Here is a 21,057-nt window from a genome sequence, read left to right on the forward strand (position 1 = left end):
GCTGAACACCATCGACCACCTTTCCTAGGAGTTGATACAAAGATGCTTGGAGCTGAATGCAAGACAATACTGAACTTAGGAGAGAAGAAGAGTAGCAAGTGGCGGAGAAAGGAGTGAGTGTCTCGCTGCAAAAAGGAGGGCTCGGTCTACAGAGATAAGATGGTATTCTCCCTTCGTGCAAAATTAGTTCATTAGGGGAGGGAGAAGCAGTCTTTGCAGGGAATCAAGGTTTCTGTGTGATAAAGAGTTGGGAGCGGCAGATTGGAGGTAAAAAAAGAGTTTCATTTCCTGTTCTTCAGAGGCAGCGATGGTATCAGAACATCAGCAGAGAGGCGTGGTGCAGGGGGGACAAAAATGGAGACGTGTGAAGACAGACAGAGTAACTTACAGAGGTAAATGTCAGGATTCTTCTGGAAAATGAAAAGGGGTGACCCTGTGTATCGTTGTCAAGGATATTCACAAGGATTTTGTGGGGAAAGGACGGCAAAAATGGAGTTGAAAGATATGTCAAACTCATCGTCCCTCCGAGAAGTGGAAAGTCAATGCAAGCTCTTGCAAGTGTAAAGGTTATCTCTTCTGAAATGATCCTGCGAGGAAATTGCCAAACTAAAAGCAACCACAGCTGTGCACGAGTGAGAGTGAGCAAGAGAGTGTCTCCATAGATGGACCTGGGCAGAGAGCTCAGGGTCTGGTTGACCATATGAATATGAGAAAGAGGAAAATAAGAAGATATGAGAACGAGAAGGAGAGATGAAATGAGCTGGGGGTCCAGATAGACGGCTGATAGTGAGGGGGGAGCTGGCAGACAGGCAGCTGGGCAGATGCTGAGATGACAGGAACAACAGAGGTGGAGGGATACGCATCCTGAGCTGTCGCTGTTTAATATAGATCTGGAATGATAAGGCAAGGCAGAGGGAAAGGGAGTTCAGAGGAAATTGCCACAATAAAGCACGGCCATACACACACACACACGTGCGCCCACGCCCACACACACCTTTAGGAAGTATCCCCAAAATACACAACTCCGTTTGGTGCAATTGAACCACAGAACATACATGGATTTTCATTTCAAACCAAACTGAACAAACTGCTGGTGTGTGGAAATACAGAGTAAGTACTTTGAAAGCTTAAGCTTTCAATGGCCTGCGAAAGTGATGGATCACATTTCTCTTGTTCCAACCACAAAGTTCAAAGTATTTTTTTTTTCAATTTTATGGAATTGACAAAGAAACGGGGATGTGCTTCACCCACTCACCCTAAATCCCAGATCAGATGGAGCGCGTCAGGATCAGGTGCAAGGTTAACCTTCTGTCTCACGTAGCATTTTCTATATACGCAATAGAGTTTCTCTATTTGGTTTCATCTTCTAAGAACTCCTTATTCTTAGAAGATGAAATAAGAACTTCTTATTCCTGTTTCTTTATTCCTTATTTTTAAGAACTCCTTACTTCTTAACCCTAAATGACTTGGCACACAGCAAACATGGACTATGACCTTCTTCTTGCTGTTTCATCCTTAAATCAAGGTTAGAATTGTGGAATGCACAAATGTGTTTGAAGATATCCTTCAAACACATTTTCCCACCTGAATTGCAAATCTCCACAATTCCACCTTAGTTAACATGAGCTTCTCTAATTAATATTTTCCTTATCAGGACCATCACTACACTTGGATGGCCATGTGTTTGTGCCACACGCTTTCTGAATTGGGTTGATGGGTTGAGCTCAGGATGCTCCAATTTTGAAGGCATTCTGAAGGTTTGATCTGTATTTCATTTAGGGGTATCAGAGAAAAAACAATTGTAGACAGATGCAACAGTCATCTTTCATTTTTCATTTATACTTTGTGTTTGTCTGTCACATTAAATCCCAATCAGATCCCAGTGAGATATAATGTGTAATCTTATAAAATATGAAAAACTGTCTCAACAGTCTGTGTTCTATTTCCTTTTTTTTTGGTTGCATAAAACCTGTCTGCATATGTGTCTTTCATTATCCTGGAACTCATAACCAATCGTCCTTGCAGCACCAGTGTAATCTTACTGTCTTTTCTGCTTGGTCCCCACAGTGTATTCTCTGTCTGCATGTGGACATAAGGCTGCTTGCTGGAGCTGCTGATTGCAGACCTCAGTAACTGGATTAATCAGTGTTGACAAGGAACTATCATGTTTTGTGCAGATGCACAATGCGGCACACACGGTTTGGCAGGGGAACTATGATTGTCCTGGCAAGCCAGGAAAACCAGGATTTAAAGAGGCTCAGAGTAACAGATGATTTCTGCTCAGCTGCAGCCTTTGAATGGAAAACAGCTCACTCCACACAGCTACGTCTCTCTATTTTCATGTAAATTAGTTGAGTCATAACAGACTGTGCTGGATTTTTGATAAATTGGCGTGCTGTAATTATTTTTCAAAGGCTCATCTCAGTTGTGCATCAAATCTGGACTGTTAGTCATTACACAGTTGATAGGAAGAGTTAATAGAGATGTTGCTCTTCATGAGCACCACTTCATAGAGTTGGAAACATTTATCTGTATTTAGTAACCTTTTGGTTTGAAAATTATGGGAACTTAGCTGGCAATGCTGCTTTTACTGTTTGAATCAGAAGGAATAAATGAAGGAATCGATAAAGTTAATTCATTCCTGTCACTAATCAAGACGTTTAAAATACAATTTATGGTTTTGTTACAATCATCTCACCAAAGCAATGCTGTATTTCCCAGTTATTTAAATCTGACCTATGGTCATTTAAAAGAAAGGGTTTGTAGATTTGTCTATTATGCCAATATAATACAGACAAATTTGTATGTACTCTTAAATAGACTGTTAATTCCTGAATTAGTGTCATATTTCAACCTTGTGTTTGATATGAATTAGTAGCACATGTGAACAAAGATCCAGTTTAGCATAGCTTTGAGCAACACACAACATAGAGCAGAAAAAGTGAGTGTGCAACTTGTCTGAGAAATTCAAAAGGAAGATTGGATACATCCAAGTTAAAAGTGGAGATTCCTGGACCATCTCTGGGCAGTTTTATGTTCCACTAATCAAAGCTGTCATTAATGATCAGATGTCAAAGATTCAGGGGTCTGTTGCCAACCTTCCAGGATGTGGATAGCAGAAAAGAAGAGCCAATAAGGAAACCATCTCATAGCCATCAATCAATTCAATTAACATAACAGTCATGTTTCTGCACTGTGGGAGGAAGCCGGAGTTCCCGGAGAGAACCCATACATGTGCATGGGGAGAACATCTCAAAACCATTTATTAAACTGTAAGTTTATTTCATTTTCAACCACGATCGGCTTCTTTGCAACAGATTCCATAATTAACAACATGATGAGTTTCATGACCAGCTAAATAAACACAAAGATGAATTTTTAAAAGAAAGGAATGTCAAACCTTTTAGTCATGAATTTCTGTATAATGTATTTTGTGGCAACAGATTTATGAGAATAACTTTAAAAATGTATTTCCTTTTACAAAAGTTGATTACAGTGTAAATGGACTTTATTTACTACGACGTTCTATGGATATAAATATGGCAGGACACAAAAACCCAGTTTTCTTAGTAAACAAAATAGGGGAAGCAAGTGATGCACTTCAATTAAAATGTAACTATTTGTTTTTTATTTGAATTATTTACTGAATATCAGATCCTCAAAATCAAGTAAAAAGAAGACAAGACTTACCTTGTAGATGTAAAAGTTAATAAACTTACACGCAGCAGATGTTAATTTCCATATATCTTTATTATTATTTTTTATTTCCCATATATTTATATATCTTCATTCTATACAGATGTTTTATCAGTACAGCCGTGTTTGACATACATAGATCTTACATAGGCTCGAGCAAGAGAAAGAGGGAAGAAGGGGAGAATTACGCTCTTCATGAGATATTTTGGCATTTAACAAGACAACATGAGTTCACATCACTGACACTCACACACACACGCACGCACACGCCTACACACACTCGCGCACCACGACAGGCACACGTAAAGGTGCTTCTGACAATCACGCAAGCACTGAACGCACATGCAGCTCCACGTCCATGGAAGGCGGAAGCAGGTCTTCACACGATAAATTACACTAATACCAATTAGGACTAGTAATTACACATGTAGATGTACAGTGCTTCCACAAATTTTATGTCCTGCTCCTGCACACACACGCCCAAAAACACACACACACACACGAAGGCAGGCACACATTTTTATTTAGTTTTTGGTAGAAAATAAAGAGCTTTAATGCTGATTTTTATTTTGTTTTTTCCAGAGTGCGATAATGGTAATGGTATTAGCTCTGACCCAAATTTGGCTTCTACCATTGAGATCAAATGAGGACCTTCCGCAGCGTTTCCCATGATGGTGCAACAGCGGGCGAGGTGAGACAAAGTGACAGCACTGACACATTCAGAAATAAATACATTTATCCCATATTGCCATCTCAGAGGGAACACGATTGGTTTTCCTGTCTGTGATTCATTTTCCTCAGGATGGTATAACAGTCCATCATGCAAACAGACACTCACACACACACGCACACACGCACCCACACGCACACACACACACACACACACACAGGCACGCACTCATGTCACAGTGCTTCACAGTGTAGGGACCTCATTGCAAAAGTCTGCCGGTCGCTCCAGATTCCATCAGATTAACACAGGCGGACAGTCAACACAGCATGACACAACAACAGCTATGAAACAGCAACAGAACAAATCTTGTATATTTGGCTTCAGCAACAGATGTAAAAATACCTGAATTTTGCTACATATTGGGATGGATAACTTTACAGCATTATATGAGACTACAGTCATAAGTAATGAGAATAGAAAGTGGTGTTTGCATGTGACCTGCCCTAATTGAGCAGCATCCCTTGTTTAAGAGTCTGTTTTTAATGTCTACATGACGTCATCATACTTAAAAGTTTACAAAATGTGTTACTTTATCGCTTTTGTGTTTTAAAGAAAGGGACACAAAGCAAAGAGCGTCAAAACTCAGAAGTATGTTTTAAAGTAACATAAATGTCCTTGAGAACCGAATCCGCATGGAGAACCAAAGCAGGTTTCGGTTCTAGATCTCACTGGGACAGGAAAGAGATGTTTGAAAAGATGCGAGAACAATGAAAGACAGCCCCCTTGCCCTGTAGTTTTTCAGTATGTGCAGAAGAGGGCGCTCCAGGTAATTGGGATTTGAGCCGTCTTGTGCTATGGGTTTGGTCAGATTGCGTTGGTCACAAATAAATCTCTGTGGTTGTCGGTGCTGGGCTGAGGAGTGATGCTTTTCAACAGGCGCTGTGGGGAAGGAAAGACAAACAAGCAAAATAATCAAGAAGAACTCTTTCTGCTGCCGTCACACTGTAACAAAGGCTGCAACTTTGCATTATGTTATTGAGGTCATTTGATACACAACATTAGATTCCCAGGAAAAGAGATTAGTTTATAACTATATTTTTTTTCTATTTTTTTTCTATGTTGTTGAGATAATGTTAGCTCTTAAGAGTAGCATATGTAGCAATTATCTCTTGCAGTGTATGCAAACAGTTTATCTCTCACTGTTTAAATTTTGACTATTGGGTGCACTCAGTCCCAAAACATGATCTAAAGTGGTGAGGGTTCTTCAATGCTATTTTCATCATCCAACTTCATACCGACTTCAACTGGATGGCATTTTGAGAAATGGGAAATTTTATTATATTTGCACCCTTGTAAGTGATGATGAAGCTGTAAACAAGAAACATTGTTGCTTTAGATATTATTAACATTCTTGCCAGGACAGGACAGAAATAAAATTGTGAAGTCACATCTGCCGATGAACAAGTACAAGTTGGTGATAGTAATGCAGCACAACTAGCTGCTGCTGGAAGTAAGAAAGGTGAAAATCTAAAATATGAGTAATTTAACCCAAACTTAAGAGAGATTCTTATAAATAATTTCATTTTCAGTTTTTGTCTTGTGGAAAATAACACTGGTGACCATATCTAGTAGTGTTCATTGTCGCTGTTGCTGTGGACAACACTTAGATTTATGCAGTTTAAAAACAAAAATAGAAGCTTCGGTTGAAATGAGTGGTAAGCTTTCTGGTTTTAGAGTTTATAAGGCAGTGAAAATGTAAACTATTGTCACTAGTGACGTATGTACAACACTAAGACTAAATTTGCCCATAAACCCTCAAAAATGCCTAATATTACTGACGCTGTTGTTTTAAATCAGTGTTTAATTTAATAATCAAATGCAGAAACAGTTAAACCTGGTCTTACTCGTCTGTCCTCCTGATCTACAAGGTCACTGCCTTCTTTCCCTCCAACGCGTCTGCACACAAAGCCAAGCTCCTATTTGTTGACTTATGTTGAGCCCTTTGTGTGAGCCGACACCAATGGACAGCAGCCAGAGAACGTCTGTCTGTGAGTCTCTTTGATGTCCCTCTCCCCTCTGTCCACTCTCACAACTCTAAACATGATGTCGATATTAGACATAAAAAATCTGAATAATTGTCTCACGAATACCTCAAATATTAATTTGACTGAATTGAGAAAGGTTATTAATCTTTTTGACTTTATCATTGGCAACGTGATAAGCTGTACATCTACGGCAAAATGTGAATGAGTGGTTGGGTGCGTGATGCATATGTCTGATCTAGACGCTGCTTTTTCTCTCTAATCCCTGGTCTGCGCTTTCTCCTTTGATCTTGATCTCAAGTCATGTGTTCACAGCAGAGGGAAGACCCTGACAGTGAGCAACGGCTCCTTGTTGCTTGAGTCGTACTGGTTAGTGAAACGACATCAGTAGAAGATGCGTGATGGGATAAGAACTTGCGGACAACGACAAACACAAGAATCAAAAATGATAAATATTGCAAGTTAATTTTGTACCTGTTTGAATGTTCCCTTAGAGTTAAGTAAGTGGTAGACCATATAAGCAGGCACACAAATGAATGAGGACACTCCAATGCAGTAGCCCAAGACAGTTGTCCATGATGGGTATTGGTAGTGGAACAGCTTGACCTCTGGAGGGAACGCCAGGAAACTGATGATGATGAACTGTGTAGGAACAAAATAAACAAAACGAGATACCATATTAAAACCTTCCCGTGAACAGTTTTCTCTGACAAAGGCCTCATGAGGTTCACTAAATGTATAACACTGACCAGAAGGAAGCAGGGACAGATGGCCACCCAGCAAACCCTCCAGAACCCACCGGGATAGAAGCCGAGCATGACCTGGATGTCGTTGCAGAAACGGTTGGTACCTGTAGACATACACAGGCATACAAACCTGTAACCACAAATATCAAGTGTACAGTGCTTTCACTGTAATCAAATTGAAACAGAAATGCAATGTTTGGGAAAGACTTGGTAAAAATATTATCACAAGTATTTTAGTGGATTTCTGTTGTAGCTGGGATCTCTCACCATAGAACCAGGACACAGCGATGACTTCGAGCAGAACTACAGTGATGACGGCAGGACCCGTAGCGTACTCCTCAAACAGCTTCACCACAAATGCTCCTCCCTGAACGCATCACAAAGAAATTCAGAAATATTAGAGCAGACACCCATAATTATGATTATGAAATCAGGGCGAAAGAAGAAAGACATCATTAACACTGCTGTGATCTAAATACAGCTCATTGGTATTTGCAGCATATTGTGCTAAATAACATGTATCACAGTCATTCATTCTAAGAAAACATGGAGTACAAACATTGTTCTAATATTATCCAATCTTATTGTATCCATTCTAATCATATTACAAAATAGCTGTTGTGCTAAATTAACATTAAAATTCTAGTTCTGGTGAGAAAATCTACATGCATCTGGTTATCATAAATGCTTGTCATCTGTTATGAATGAATGAAATTGTACAATAAAATTAATCAATTCAAGTCAATTTATTCAAGAAAAAGGCTTTGCCTCACAAGTCAGAATTTATTGTGTAAATGTCACAGTAGGAGCAGTATCATGCTGTGGGGCTGCTTTGCTAGTGGTGGCACTGTTGCTTTGCAAAAAGTGGATAGAATATTGGGCAATTGAATATTAGTTGATCTAAGAGGGCAATGATCCCAAACACATATATGGCAACTAATTTTGGAGTGGATAGAGAAGAATAAATCAAATTGGTTCTAGCAGTCATGGCTGTGCAAGAAAATAGATCAATTTCAATTTTTTTTGTTTTTCTAATTTCCTTGCTGGAAAAAAACAAACATTTATCAAAGAGGTGAAGCCTTGTATCATGATACTAATCATCTTCTGACCTTACTAATCAAAACATTGAATTATTAGTGTAACATTACACATGTAGATAGCAACAGATGATAACCTGAATAATTATTTTGATTTTAAACTGTGGGAAATGTAGGTCAGTAACTTACATATGTGAGAGTGGACAGAGCCCCAAGGTAGCACACACAGACAAGGCCAAGGACAAACCACTCCCGTCTCTTAGCTAGGAAATGAGGGAACTCATCCAGCATGGCGGTAATTACGCCCTCCAAACCTGCAAACTGGAGAGAGGAGGACACACAGGGAGTGAGGAGATTAAATCACAGAAAGATAACTAAGTGGCTTTTGAAGGGAACTGGCAGCACATCATTCTATTTGTGATATTGGTACAAGGGAAGATGAAAACAAATGTCTGCTACACTTTTCAGATTTTTACTAGTTAGAAAATTGTAAATGTTTTTTAACTTCCCTCCCACTTCTCAATTATGTACTACTTTTTGTTGATTTGCCGCAAAAAAACAAACCAAAAAAAATCATTAAGATTTGTGGTTGTGATGTTAAAAGGGGTATGAAGACTTTTGTAAGGCACTACATCCAAAGTACAGACTGACTGAATGAGATGAAATTTTAAGCCAGTTCAATGTGAATCTGTATACTCTGACATGTTCTGCAGTAATATCCTCCTGATCCTCCTCATAAAACTCCTGTATCTCAGAGCTGATTCTAAACTGATTATCAGTTCATGATAAGAGCAAGGCGGGTCGCTGGCTCGCCGCCTCAGAGCCAACAAACAAAGGCTCATGGAGATGGGCTGCAGAAAACGGGGATATGAAACTCATATCACATTGTTTTCATTGACTATCATTCAGAAGGGAAGAGAGGACAAAAGATTACCTGAGCCTCTCAAAAGCAAGGGGAAGGAGAACAAGGCAAGCATGAAATCTCTATTTGGAGTTGGATGAAGCACACAGGAGTTGGGATGTAGGCAGCAACAGATTGGGTTAAAACAGAAAGGAGAGCAGACCGCTTATAGAGTAATGAGCAGACTGACCGTGCTGTCCAGACCCAACATTATGATCATGAGGAAGAAGATGATGGCAAAGAACGTGGCAGCAGGCATGTTGGCTATGGCTTCAGCATAAATGATGAACAACAAGCTGGGGCCTGAAAGGAGACGTGAGGGTAAATATAAGGAGAGAGTGAACAGCGAGAAAATAAATGCAGAAAACCTTTGTGTGGATTGCAATGTTACCTGCGTCCTTCGCCACATCGTCCACATTTTGCTTTCTCATCTCTGCCATGTACCCCAGAACAGTGAAGATGACAAAACCAGACAGGAAGCTGGTGAGGCAGTTCACCGAGCTCGTGACCAGTGCATCTCTAACAGAAAAATAAAAGAACAAAGTTTTAAAAAGAGTTATTATTAGTGAAGAACTGGTAATTTTAGAGGATATGCTACTTAGGCAGCTCTTAAATATGAGCATAATGCTGCCAAAATGCTAAATTGTTGTTCATGGACAATAGGGAGAGCATAATTAAGCTTTTCCGCATTTAACATTTTATCCTAGTATAGAAAGGTAGTCAATATCTGCCCGGTAGTGGATGAGTTGCACAGTACATGTGACAATAACATCCTGTATTTTCATGTGTAGATCAGGGAGTTGGGTTGCACTGCAGAAGCCTTTTCCCTCAAAGCAAAACCTCCAGGCCTGGATAAGGTCTCCCAAACCTTTGTAGGAGAATTTTTATGGTCTGTGACTAAAAAACACCAAAAATAACTGAATGCTGGAACTGAATACAAAAATCTATCCAAAAAGTATTAGTGTAAGGTTTTAACATACTTATGCAATCAGTTCACTGCAATGAGTTTTTTATTTTTATTTGATTTATTTTACAGAAGCAGAATAGTTTCTTTTTCAGTGATAAAATTTCCCCTTCTTGTGTCATGTAAACTACACATTGTAACAGAGGTGCGTTTGCTTTGGCGAGCCTATGTAAACTCTGAATTTTGGTTCTTACTTGTAGCAGTTGTTGTGAAAAGGGTTGTAGCTGGCGAAGGCGAGCAGCACACCAAAGCCAGGACCCAAGGAGAAGAAGATCTGAGCTGCCGCATCGATCCATACCTTTTGAAGAAATTAAAAAGTAAGTCATGCTGATTAATGGAGAGTCAGAAAAAAGGCACTCCAAGTTTGACGAGAACTCGAAATAGAAAATCCAGCTGACCGTCGTGCTAAGCAGCTTCTCCCAATCGGGTTTGAGATAGAAGACGACGCCCCTCCACGCCCCTGGCAGCGTGGCCCCTCGGATGAGAAGGACCAGGAGAACCAGATAGGGAAATGTTGCAGTCACCCATACTACCTAACGTGTATGGGAAGCAACAAAATAGACAGATCAACCTCCATCTGTTCATACTCAGGAATTACTTTCATAGCAGTGTAAATACTGAAAACAAAGGAATTTCTTTCTCTATAAAACTGCTGTTATGTGTTTGTAGATTGTGATCACTTACTACACTATATAAGGTAGACTCATCAGGAGTAATAAAAAAAAACAATGGTACACTCTGAATTAAATTAAGCTTAATTGAATTAGATACACTTTTTTTATTATCAATAAATAATAAATAGGGATTAGAGTAATGGCTACAAGGAAAATCAAGTCCATACAACTTCCAATGAACCTTATTGTAATGCCAGCACTTCATGTGATTATTTCTCAAAATTTAAGGCTAAACCTGTTGACTTTACTGCAACACGTTGGGCTCGCTTTCAACAGACTGATGATGGATGATGACAAGGGTAACGTGATAACACGAGTTTCCACGTTCTCTCTGCGTCTTTCTCCATCCACACATGCATCCATCGACTCTAACTGACAACCCCATCAGCCACGCAGGCGCCCCCGTCCGTTACCTTTCCAGACGTCTTGACTCCCTTCCAGATGCTGAAGTAGACGATGGTGAAGATGAAGAGCAAGCAGAGGGCCAGCTGCCAGCTGATGGATCCCAGCTGGTGCAGACCTGGGGACAGGTGGACCTGGAGCACGTGGCGCCTGGCAAGAAGTCGCAAAAGATGGGAGAACTTGTGAGCTAGGAGGAAGGAAGCTGAGAGGAAAAACAACTGTGAGGACAGGGATTCTTGGAACTCTGACAACAGGTTTGAAGAGAGAAAATGTAATAGAGAAAGTACAATAAGACTGTACAAAAGGTCACCATTTAGGACAGAAAGTGGAAATATATGTTATTAATCAAATATGGATGGCTAGGAAAAGTAACTCAATGAGTACAGAGTTCATCTGAGTGCACAGCAGACTGCCTTGGCAGTCTCAAACCCTTCATGTCAAGAAGCCAAGGAGAAAAAAAGTGCTTCGTGGAAAAAAAAAAAGAGTTTGAAATTAACTGTAAGGTTGACATCCGGTCACAGGTTAAGCTCACAGAACTTGGATGATAATGCAGCTGTGGGATTTAAGCTGAAAACAGGAAATTCTGGCGCCAGACGGAGTTCAGGAATTTGTTTCTTTGAAACGCGCATTAGGAGAAGTCAGCCGTGAACGAAGCTTGAGTTTCCCTCGATGGAAGGCCTTGGAGGCAGTGCAGCAAGAGTCTGATAAGACTGAGAAGATTCACAGCAGAGACATCGACAAAACCTTTATCTGAATGAAACATTTGGGGGGGGAATAAAACCCTGACTTGAAGTAATCATCATTATACCACACTGAAATGCTGTTAGCATCCTCCTGCAAGGTAGAGGGAATTGAATTCTTTTTTCTTCAATGCTTGTAATGTTATCAGAACTCCTAAACACCAAAACAGACCACTGCCATCACTTTTCTGGACGCCATTCTTGATGCTTGGCTCTCTCTCTGCACGTCTCAACATCTGACTTACATGCACTTACGTATAGAACTCCTCGGCGGGGGACGTGGACGAGTTGGACCAGGACACATTGTGGTCCGAGGACAAGTAGTGGTTGCAGTTGGCCGTGTTCCAGCTGTTGGTGCAGGTGGTCCAAGGCAGGGTGGGTCGAAAAGATGACAGTAGGTAGTAGAGGGCCCAGGCCATGATGGTGTTGTAGTAGAAGGCGATGTAAAGGGCTATGATGCAGATGGCAAAGCCAATTCCTGAGTGAGTGGAGAAAAATGTTTTTAGAAGAGATCATAAGGTAAAAAAAAGTGTTTAATTAGGTGACAGCAGTCAATCAAAGTCCATCCAAAGAGATGAGTGTGTTCAAACTCATTCTAGTCTGTGTTTGGTTATCAGGGTGGCATTTCCAAACAACACAAATTTACATACTATCTTGTTTCTAAGCACTTGGCATTTGGCATGAAAATGTGACAATTTCCATAACAGAGAGTTGGTACATCTATCAAGAAATACAAGGAACCAAGGGATTAAACCGAAGGGGGGCAAAGAGGTTAAACGGGCTGTCCGTCACACCCTCACGGTTCTTCGTGTTCACTCTACAAGCTCTTCATGTCAGAGTGGTTTGCTACCTGCAACTCTGCGCCTTCATTTACCTTTGAAGATGGGGCAGATGTGTTTCCAGATGGAGATGCAGCCGCTGCGGTGGAACTGGCCTAGCGCTAGCTCCATGTAGAAGAGAGGTACTCCTCCAAACACAGCCATCAACAGGTAGGGCAGCAAAAAGGCACCTGGAGGGAAGAAAAGACAAGAAAGAGGAATAGATGCAGAAACCAAAAAAATAGATAAGCAGTTATTAGACAAGCAATTATTTCACTATTTGTTTCTCTCAAATACCATCTCTGCTAATGAATAAGGTTCTTCTAACATTTTTTTCTTCTAAAATGTTAGAAGAATATTCATCAAACGAAAATCATTGTTGATTTCCTCAGCTGTGTTAGCTTAATTGGCCGCTACAAGTTACCCTTAGGTCTGAGTGTGTGTGTCCATAATTGTTCTGTTTGTCTCTGCATTGCCCTATGATGGACTGGTGAACTGTCAAGGCTGTGCTTTGCCCTGCTGGCTACAGGCATTACATTAAGTTAGACTTTTCTAACTTAATGTTAGGATGACTAAGGATATTTCCATTTACAAATCATCAAAAATAAAAGATTATTTCTTGAAGAATTTGTTTGAACTTTCTTCAAAGTCAGAGGTGGATCACAGACTTTCTTTAAAGGCAATGGTCAAAACTGTGGCTCAAGTCAAGCAGTTATTTTGCAAACGAAGGGTTGTTGGTTAATTTCTTTCTTCCCCCTCTCATTTGGCAAGGCACATTTGCTAGCAGTGCCTTTAAGCTATATGAAAGCCATCATAGGGTTTTATTGTTAGCAGTTAACGTGGCATCTTATGTTGTACCCAACAATGAAGCAGTGTTTTGGCAATCCACAGTTCTCATTTATGGCATGATTTCTTGAATATATCCATACAGTCATACCAAGAGGTGCTTCCTTAAAATAATTTAAGTTTCCCCCTCATTTAACTATATGCTATGAATTTGGCTATAGGACGTTTCCAAAGCTATATGATCATCATCTGGATCTTCCCAAATTGTTTAAAGGCCCAGTAGTGCTAGTGCATATAAGCTACTAGCTAATTATTAGAACAATTAGAGAGATAATTTTGTTACTTTGTTCAGACATTTAGCAACATATAACAGTAACGTTGGTAATATTAACAGGCTTAATTAGTTTGATTTCATGTCAGATAACAAGAAAAAAAAAGGTTTCTTGTCTTCTTTGGTATAAGCTGTATCAACTGTTCACTTTTCTGAATAAATAAATTATAAATACTGGGATTTGGTAATACAAAGAAATTTCAAAAGTAAAAAAAAATAAAAAATATTACGGGGCCAAGCACAGTGCAGAGAAGAGGCACATTAGATGTTTGGACAGATCTAACGCCGCCTTCCCTGCTATCTGATCATAAACTTAGTTTGTGCAACAGGGCGGAGCGTGCTTTCATGCTCAGAGCCTCTTTGTGACATGAAAGAGAAGATAAGGGGTTGATTGAGCAGCTGCCTGGAAGACAGGTTATTAAGCATGGAGAGGCACTGAAACTTGGGGCGCGCTCATAAAAAGCACAATTAATACTGTTGCCTCTATCAAGTGTCTCCCGGTCTCGATCTCTTACCTCGCTGGTGGCACGCACATATGCATGGAACACAGGAAATTACAAAGATTTTATTATTGCAAATTCAATAAAAAGGGAGGCCTCGTTTGGTGCTAGGTGTGAATGGTGAAGTAGAGAGCAAGTTAGGTAACACAGGCTTTGTGGAAGCACAAACTTACCTTTGTTGTTCCTGAGATTTGGCACAAAACAAGTTACTCATGAACAACTAAGCATATGACGCTCTTTTTTTCTCTTTTTTGTACCATTTATGTGAAAAAAATGTTGCCAATGAAAAACTGCCCATTCATTAATCTGACCTAGAGGTTTTCTGTGGTGCTGTCTACATTCCAATATGAAATCGTTCACCTTTTACATGGAAGCTTAAATGCTTCCCTCTTCCTTTCACTTCACAACTAACCCTCCTACCTGACCTTTATTCATCTTCCAAACATCTCTTGAAATCTCACCTCCTCCATTCTGGTAGCAAATGTATGGGAATCGCCAGACGTTTCCAAGATCCACAGCATAGCCGATCACAGACAACAGAAAGTCCATCTTCTTGCTCCAGGTCTCTCTGGGCCTCTCTAAGCTGGTCTGCTGGACCACCAGAGTTCTCAGACCTCCTAGCGGCCCCGTTAACCCAGTTCCCCCTGTGGGCCCGGGCCCTGCCCCTGCAGCTGATCCCGGTGCCGATCCCTCTCTGGGGCTCTGAGGGGTGGAGGTTGTGTAGCCATTGGACACCTGCTGACCGGAACCAGAGGTCAAGCTCTTTGGTCCTCTATCTCCGAGACCATCAGCCAGGACCAATCTACCATTTTCCTGTTGTGTCTCCTCCTCTTGCCCCTCTATTTCCTCTCTCCCTTTGTCCAGCTCTCCCCCGTTCTCTTTGTCCATTGTTGACATGCTAGTCATCATCATATCCTTTGTCTCCATTGGGCTGTGTTGGTGTAGATGTTGGCAAAGCAGTTAGGGGTGGAGAGAGCTTCTCAGTGACGATGAAGGGAATCTGGCGCTGTTGGCTGATACGGTGCCCATGAGGGGGCCAGAAGGATAAGGGGAGCTAGGGAAGGGTGTGGAGACAGTGTAGGACAGTTCTGTGGGGAATAAAATCTGTCCTTTTGGGACAGGTAAAAGATAAACGGAAAAGAGGAAGGATGCTAAATGATAGAAATGAGGGCAGATGGACGTGTATGAGACAATTGAATGTTGGAGCGTCTGTTGAGCAAGAGAGGCAAAGAAGGGTGTTCAAGATGAGAAATTGGCTTGAGGAGAATGTAGAGAAGGCAAAAGTTGCAACAATCTTGGCTCTTCTCCACAAATAGCTCGTCTTCTGAGACACTTGGCAGTAGGGCAAACTGCAACACACAGACAGAAAACAAAATAATTCAAAACAGAAAGTTTATCTGCATCATTCAATCTTCAGCAAACTTTGAAATGAAGTTTTCTATCTGACAGGATATAACTGAAAAATGCTTGCACAGTACATCTGTCTATCTACACATATTCCTTGTCAGCCAACAGCTCCGTTGGTGCATAATGGATATTCGGAAAGAGATGGGGTGGACTCTCGGCAGCATGCCAGCTCATCATAGTAATCATATGAAGAATAAAGCTTTTGTCACACCGTTTTAGTATTTGCTTAGTCCTAAAAACACAAACTGAGGAGGATTGTGTTTTGACAAGTCAATTTACCCACCGTTGTGCTTTCTTCATAGTTTCATGTAAGATGTCAGTTGCACAATTATTTTTAGCATTCTTGTAATTAAAGGTGTGTCATAGAGAAAGCATGGAGAATACAGCCTCTGCACCATTTCTGACACAGCATAACAAAAACAAACTAGGAAATGCAATTCTTGGAAAACACATCATTCAGTTTTTTAAACTTCACCGCATGTTAGATTCACAGGAAAAAAAACACCTAAAGTGCACTTTAGATATAGACAAAATGATTGACATTATTATGTGTTACTACTGACTGGTATTATTAAACTCAAAATAAAAATAACTATTTTATTTGATAAATAGCTACTTTAAAAAGTAGTTGGAAAAAAATAACTTTTAACTGTTAAAATAAAAAGACAAGAAGACATTGTGTACAAAACTGTGTTCAAACAAAGTTATATTTTTACCTGACTAAGTTGATCATTCTGCAAATGTAACTTTTAACACACGTTTTAGTGTCTTTTCCACTCTGAATAAGATTGCTCAATTTGTAATGGAACAAAATAATATCTATATTTATTTTTATTTAAAGCACAAGAAGTTAGAGGGTAAAAATATAGTTTTTTAGAGATTGAATATGCAAATGACAATTTGCATAATAAACTATTTTAGTTTACAATCAAGATTTACTGGCTCATTCGTAATAGAACAAATATTTTAAAAAGCTTTTTCAGAAAAAATTTAAACTGCCATTGCCAACTAAGCAACTAAGAGACAGACTAAGAAACATGTATCCCATATCTCATGAATTATTAAATAAATAAATAAACAGCATGCATAATTTATATAGGTATTAAATGTGTTTTTTCCAGTTTTAACAGCAGAAAAATCCTTCCAACACAGTTTCTTATGGTTAGCAAAGCAACGGTTTCTTATGGTTATTTAAATAAAAATATTTAAGTATTTTATTTAAATACGTAAATAAAATATGCGAGTAAACATTCCAAGACAATATAGAAATCCCATAGTGAACTGCACCGTTTCTGAATCGTCCAATATCTCATCCTAACCCTACACTAGACATTCTTTCAAACACTTCACCCTAAATGGCAAATATACAAAAAAAAAGTTTATAACACAAAAACTGTTTCATCTTGACTGAGATGCATACTTTACCTTAAGATGGAAACAGAAGAAAAGGAAAGGATCTGTAGAAAAAAGTAGTAAAGTGCAAAGAGCAGCAGCAACAACTTCTACTTAAAACTTAAAGAATCCTGAGGTACGGCAAAAACTTGCCAGAGAAACAGCCTCACTTGCTCATCAGGACGTCGTGTTTGCCCATTGAGCTCTCCTGCCTCTCTCATTTCACCCTCCCTCCCACTCCCTCCCTTGTTGCCCCTCTCTCACTGGCTTGGAACACACACTCACACACACACACACACGCATGCTTTATACAGAGACCCGCAGCAGCTTAGACATATGCGTAGATGGATGGATGGATGCATGGATGCACGCACTCAGACAATGCAGGAGCGTGCTGCAGGCACAGACCTGCACATCACAGTATCAGATGCTTGGATTGATGGAGTAATGAGACAAACAGAAGCCATGAAGTGTGGCGTGGCTCTGACACGGTACGGTCATGGCAGAGCTCACATTAAAGCAGAGTCTCACAGTGCAGACAGGGGAAGCCCAAACCTTAAGGAGATGTTTGGCAATGTTCAGGGCGCTGCAGACAGAGAGACACTAGACACCAGCCCTACTCTGGAGACCCTACCCTCTGTTTTTCCCCTTCATGTTTTTCCTTTTTTCCCTGTTCCCACCTGTTATACTTTGATCTCTATTCCTATTTTTTTTCCCATCCACTTTACATTTACTCACGCACACCTGCTCTTCGGACGTGAAACTTTTTTATTATTATTTCGAGCCTTTTGGACAATGTTTTAATTCCATTGTTATTTTTTTCATTTAAAAATGACTTTGAAATGATTTTTGAAATAAACTAACCCAAATAAAATCAAAGTCTGCATCTTCCAACTAATTTAAAAAGATAGTCGGAGGTTTTCTTCCAGGAATTATGGTTCGAACCGTATTTGGTGCAAGGCGGTGGGAAGACGCACCATGGCTGACTAAATCATCCCCCCCACACTTGTTCTCCGTAACTGCACTCCTCCAGGTTATTGCTGGAAATTGAGAATTTTTCTTCTACTTGAGTAACAGCTTGAAAATTATGACTGTAATCCAGAGAAGCTTTGGAATGTTTTGTGTGTGGGATCAGCAATCAGTAGAGATTTAGTGCCTTGCAAATGTATCCGTAACTTTTTGTCGCTATGTTGCAACCACGCACTTTATCTTGTTGCTACTTCATGTGATGGACCAACACAATGTGTTACGCAATTGTGACATGGAAAGATGATAAATTATACCTCAAGGAATGTCAGTACTTTGTAGAACCATCTTTTGATGTAATTGCAGCTGAAAGACACAACAACCTGTATGACTGTAGTTTCTGCTTTTAAATACTGACAAGAGAGAAGTTGTTCTCTTTGGAGCAAAACCTCTGAAAGCGAAACTGCTCAGTCAATCAATTAATCTGGATGAGATTAAATTGGCCTTCAGTAATAAAGTACAAACACCTTGCTGTTAATTTTGATCAGGACATGTCATTCAAATCTCATGTCACATTTTAAGGAAAAAAAAAACAAACATATCCAAGCACCATTAAGGTGAAAGCCCCTCAGCCAGATTTACTAAGGTACATGATATCCAATACAATTGAGCAGATGACATGCAGATGCCCCTCAGAGTGCCAGCATTGCTACATCTGCCTGCAGATTCCCAAGCATCTCCTTCATACCAAAGGACAGAGGGTGAGACAATCAGTCTGATTCAATTAGCAGCTGCAGAAAACATCACTTCCAGGGTCATAAACTTCAGTACGTTAGCAGAGGCAAAGTTCATTCTGTGAATGTTCACAAGCAATAAAACAAAGACATAACACGACTCGACCAACACAAACATTGCATCCATACTGAGAGTAAATCATATGACTGGGGATTCTATGTAGTCTTTACGTTTCTCTTGGATCCATTTTGTTGCCCTTGATTTTATTTAGGGCTCTTACAGTAAATTCAGATTGATACCTATGTAAACAACTTCTATTATTATACTTTTTCAATTACTTGCTATTTTTGTGCTGGTCGATCAAATAAAATACACTTACAGTAAAAGTCACTGTTTCTTGAAGGACCGCCTCTATGAACAAGACAATACCACTGTTTTGGGGCCTCAGTTTCCAATAAAGGGTGGAGGTCATAACATGATTAATGGGAGGGGAGAGAAAGAAAAGCTGATTTATTTTTATTTCTGTGAAATATTCACTGCTTCTTTACTCTGAGCTTCGGTTCTTTAAGCGAAACCATGTGGGGATTGTGTCTTTATTAAAAAGCTTAGCCACTTATGGACATGATGAGGATCCCAAGTATTTCAGCACAAGTTGCACCCAAAGCTTTTTTTCTAATAAAGTCCTTTTCTGAGTTTCCTTAGAAATTGAAATAAATGTCATGAAGGTAAACATAAAACATTTCCATCTGGACTGCGATATAATCTATGGAAAGCTCAAGGACATGAAAGCCGGCACTTTACCAAACACAGCTTCTGCTCTCAGGGTTCAGGCTGTCACGCATGTCCATGTTGCATAAACGACTTCAGGTCTGCAATCACACGGTGGGACTGAGGGAATTGTCGCTGGTGAAATGTTTAATGAGTGCCCGAGTAGAAAGTATTTCCTCTAAAATCCCGACCAGATCTCAGTTGGTGCCTGTTCCATGTTTCTGTGGTGTGACAACAAATGAAAACTTTATTAAACACATAACGCCCTGCAGGGCGGACTGCAGACGTAAGGAGAGGGTGTGGAAAGATAACGCTCTTATCACACTCCGTTTCGACAAGTCCCAGGGACTTTCCTGAAAAAATGTCTGGACTTCAGACTAACGCACACTTTTCAGCACTGTGAGCCAACTTTCCCTTTTTCTGTTTGATTTGGATCCAATAATGAAAGCATGACTTATCAAAGATTGCCTCCAATCTGACAGTCAGTACATTTATCTTAAACATGATTTCCTTTAATTTGAGTAAATATTTTTGGGAGGAGAAAAAAAACAAACTTATTGGCACCCCTAACGATTCTGATGAAATAAATTGAAGCATTTTATGAATTTTAAATTTATCTTCTTAAATTGACTGGAACATTTCATTCGTATTCCATGACCCATACCATTCCATACCTGGGTTGGAAATATGACATGACTCAGTTGCCAAAGTCTTTCAGCTACACTTTTAAATTGGGACAGACATGAGAAAATATCATTCAGGTTAAGCAGAGGTGTGTTAACCTCTAGTAGTCATCAGTACAAGACTGAAAGAATGCAGGTACGCAGCAAAAATGTTTTGAAAATGGCTATGCAAATGGTGACTGTTTTGTCTTTTGGATGCATGACAAGAGAAAGCCCTCTCTGTCCTTCTGTCACAAATGCAGACATGTGGACTAACGTCTATTCTACTGGGCATAGAATAGACAGCATCCGTGGCCTGATGAGACTAAGACTGCAGCAAAGACTCTTAAGTTGTAATAAAACATAGCACAAACATATGTAAAAGCACCTGTTACCCACCATTAAGAAAAGTGGAGGATATATAATACTGTGGGTTTGTTTTTTTCTGGAAATGGCTTCATTAGTTATTTGAAATACCAGAGCATTTTTGCTAAAAGTCTGCTAGAGTCTGTTCTCAAAAACCGGAAAAAACTCAGTTCTTCGACACAAATACAAAATGAACCTTCTTCTTGTGGTAATCTCAGATTAAATCCTGTAAAAAAGCTGGAGAAAAGACAACATCAAAGAAAACCCAGAACTCCGGATGAATGGTCAAACAAACCCTGATATGCAATTGCTTTTCTATGTGGGGTCTGTACAAAGTACTTAAAACAGGCCATGCGATAGGTGTGGCTATGTTTGATGTGAAAAATGTTTGATTTTTCAACATTTTTACCTGAAGCTTTGACTATTTGAGTAAAAGTTGAAGTAAGTTCAAAGC

General features: G+C 39.8%; 1 protein-coding gene across 2 annotated transcripts; it reads right to left on the bottom strand.

Annotated features, from left to right (window-relative positions):
- Positions 1–3,742: 3,742 nt before the first annotated feature.
- On the bottom strand, positions 3,743–19,818 carry slc6a4 (solute carrier family 6 member 4). Of its 2 annotated transcripts, none has more exons than XM_023351555.1 (14): positions 19,609–19,818; positions 14,769–15,656; positions 12,747–12,881; positions 12,128–12,350; positions 11,144–11,282; positions 10,455–10,589; positions 10,251–10,354; positions 9,484–9,611; positions 9,283–9,395; positions 8,381–8,512; positions 7,422–7,521; positions 7,158–7,258; positions 6,883–7,050; positions 3,743–5,305 (listed from the first exon to the last, which is right to left on the bottom strand). In XM_023351555.1, the coding sequence occupies exons 2-14, from the start codon at positions 15,232–15,234 to the stop codon at positions 5,231–5,233; spliced, it is 2,019 nt and encodes a 672-aa protein (XP_023207323.1). In that variant the 5' UTR covers positions 15,235–15,656; positions 19,609–19,818; the 3' UTR covers positions 3,743–5,230. The 2 variants fall into 2 exon arrangements, with proteins under 2 accessions (XP_023207323.1, XP_005808013.2); XM_005807956.3 differs by lacking the exon at positions 19,609–19,818 and adding an exon at positions 17,140–17,315.
- Positions 19,819–21,057: the final 1,239 nt, after the last annotated feature.

The sequence above is a fragment of the Xiphophorus maculatus genome, chromosome 18 (genome assembly GCF_002775205.1).
Source record: "Xiphophorus maculatus strain JP 163 A chromosome 18, X_maculatus-5.0-male, whole genome shotgun sequence".
NCBI lineage: Eukaryota > Metazoa > Chordata > Actinopteri > Cyprinodontiformes > Poeciliidae > Xiphophorus > Xiphophorus maculatus.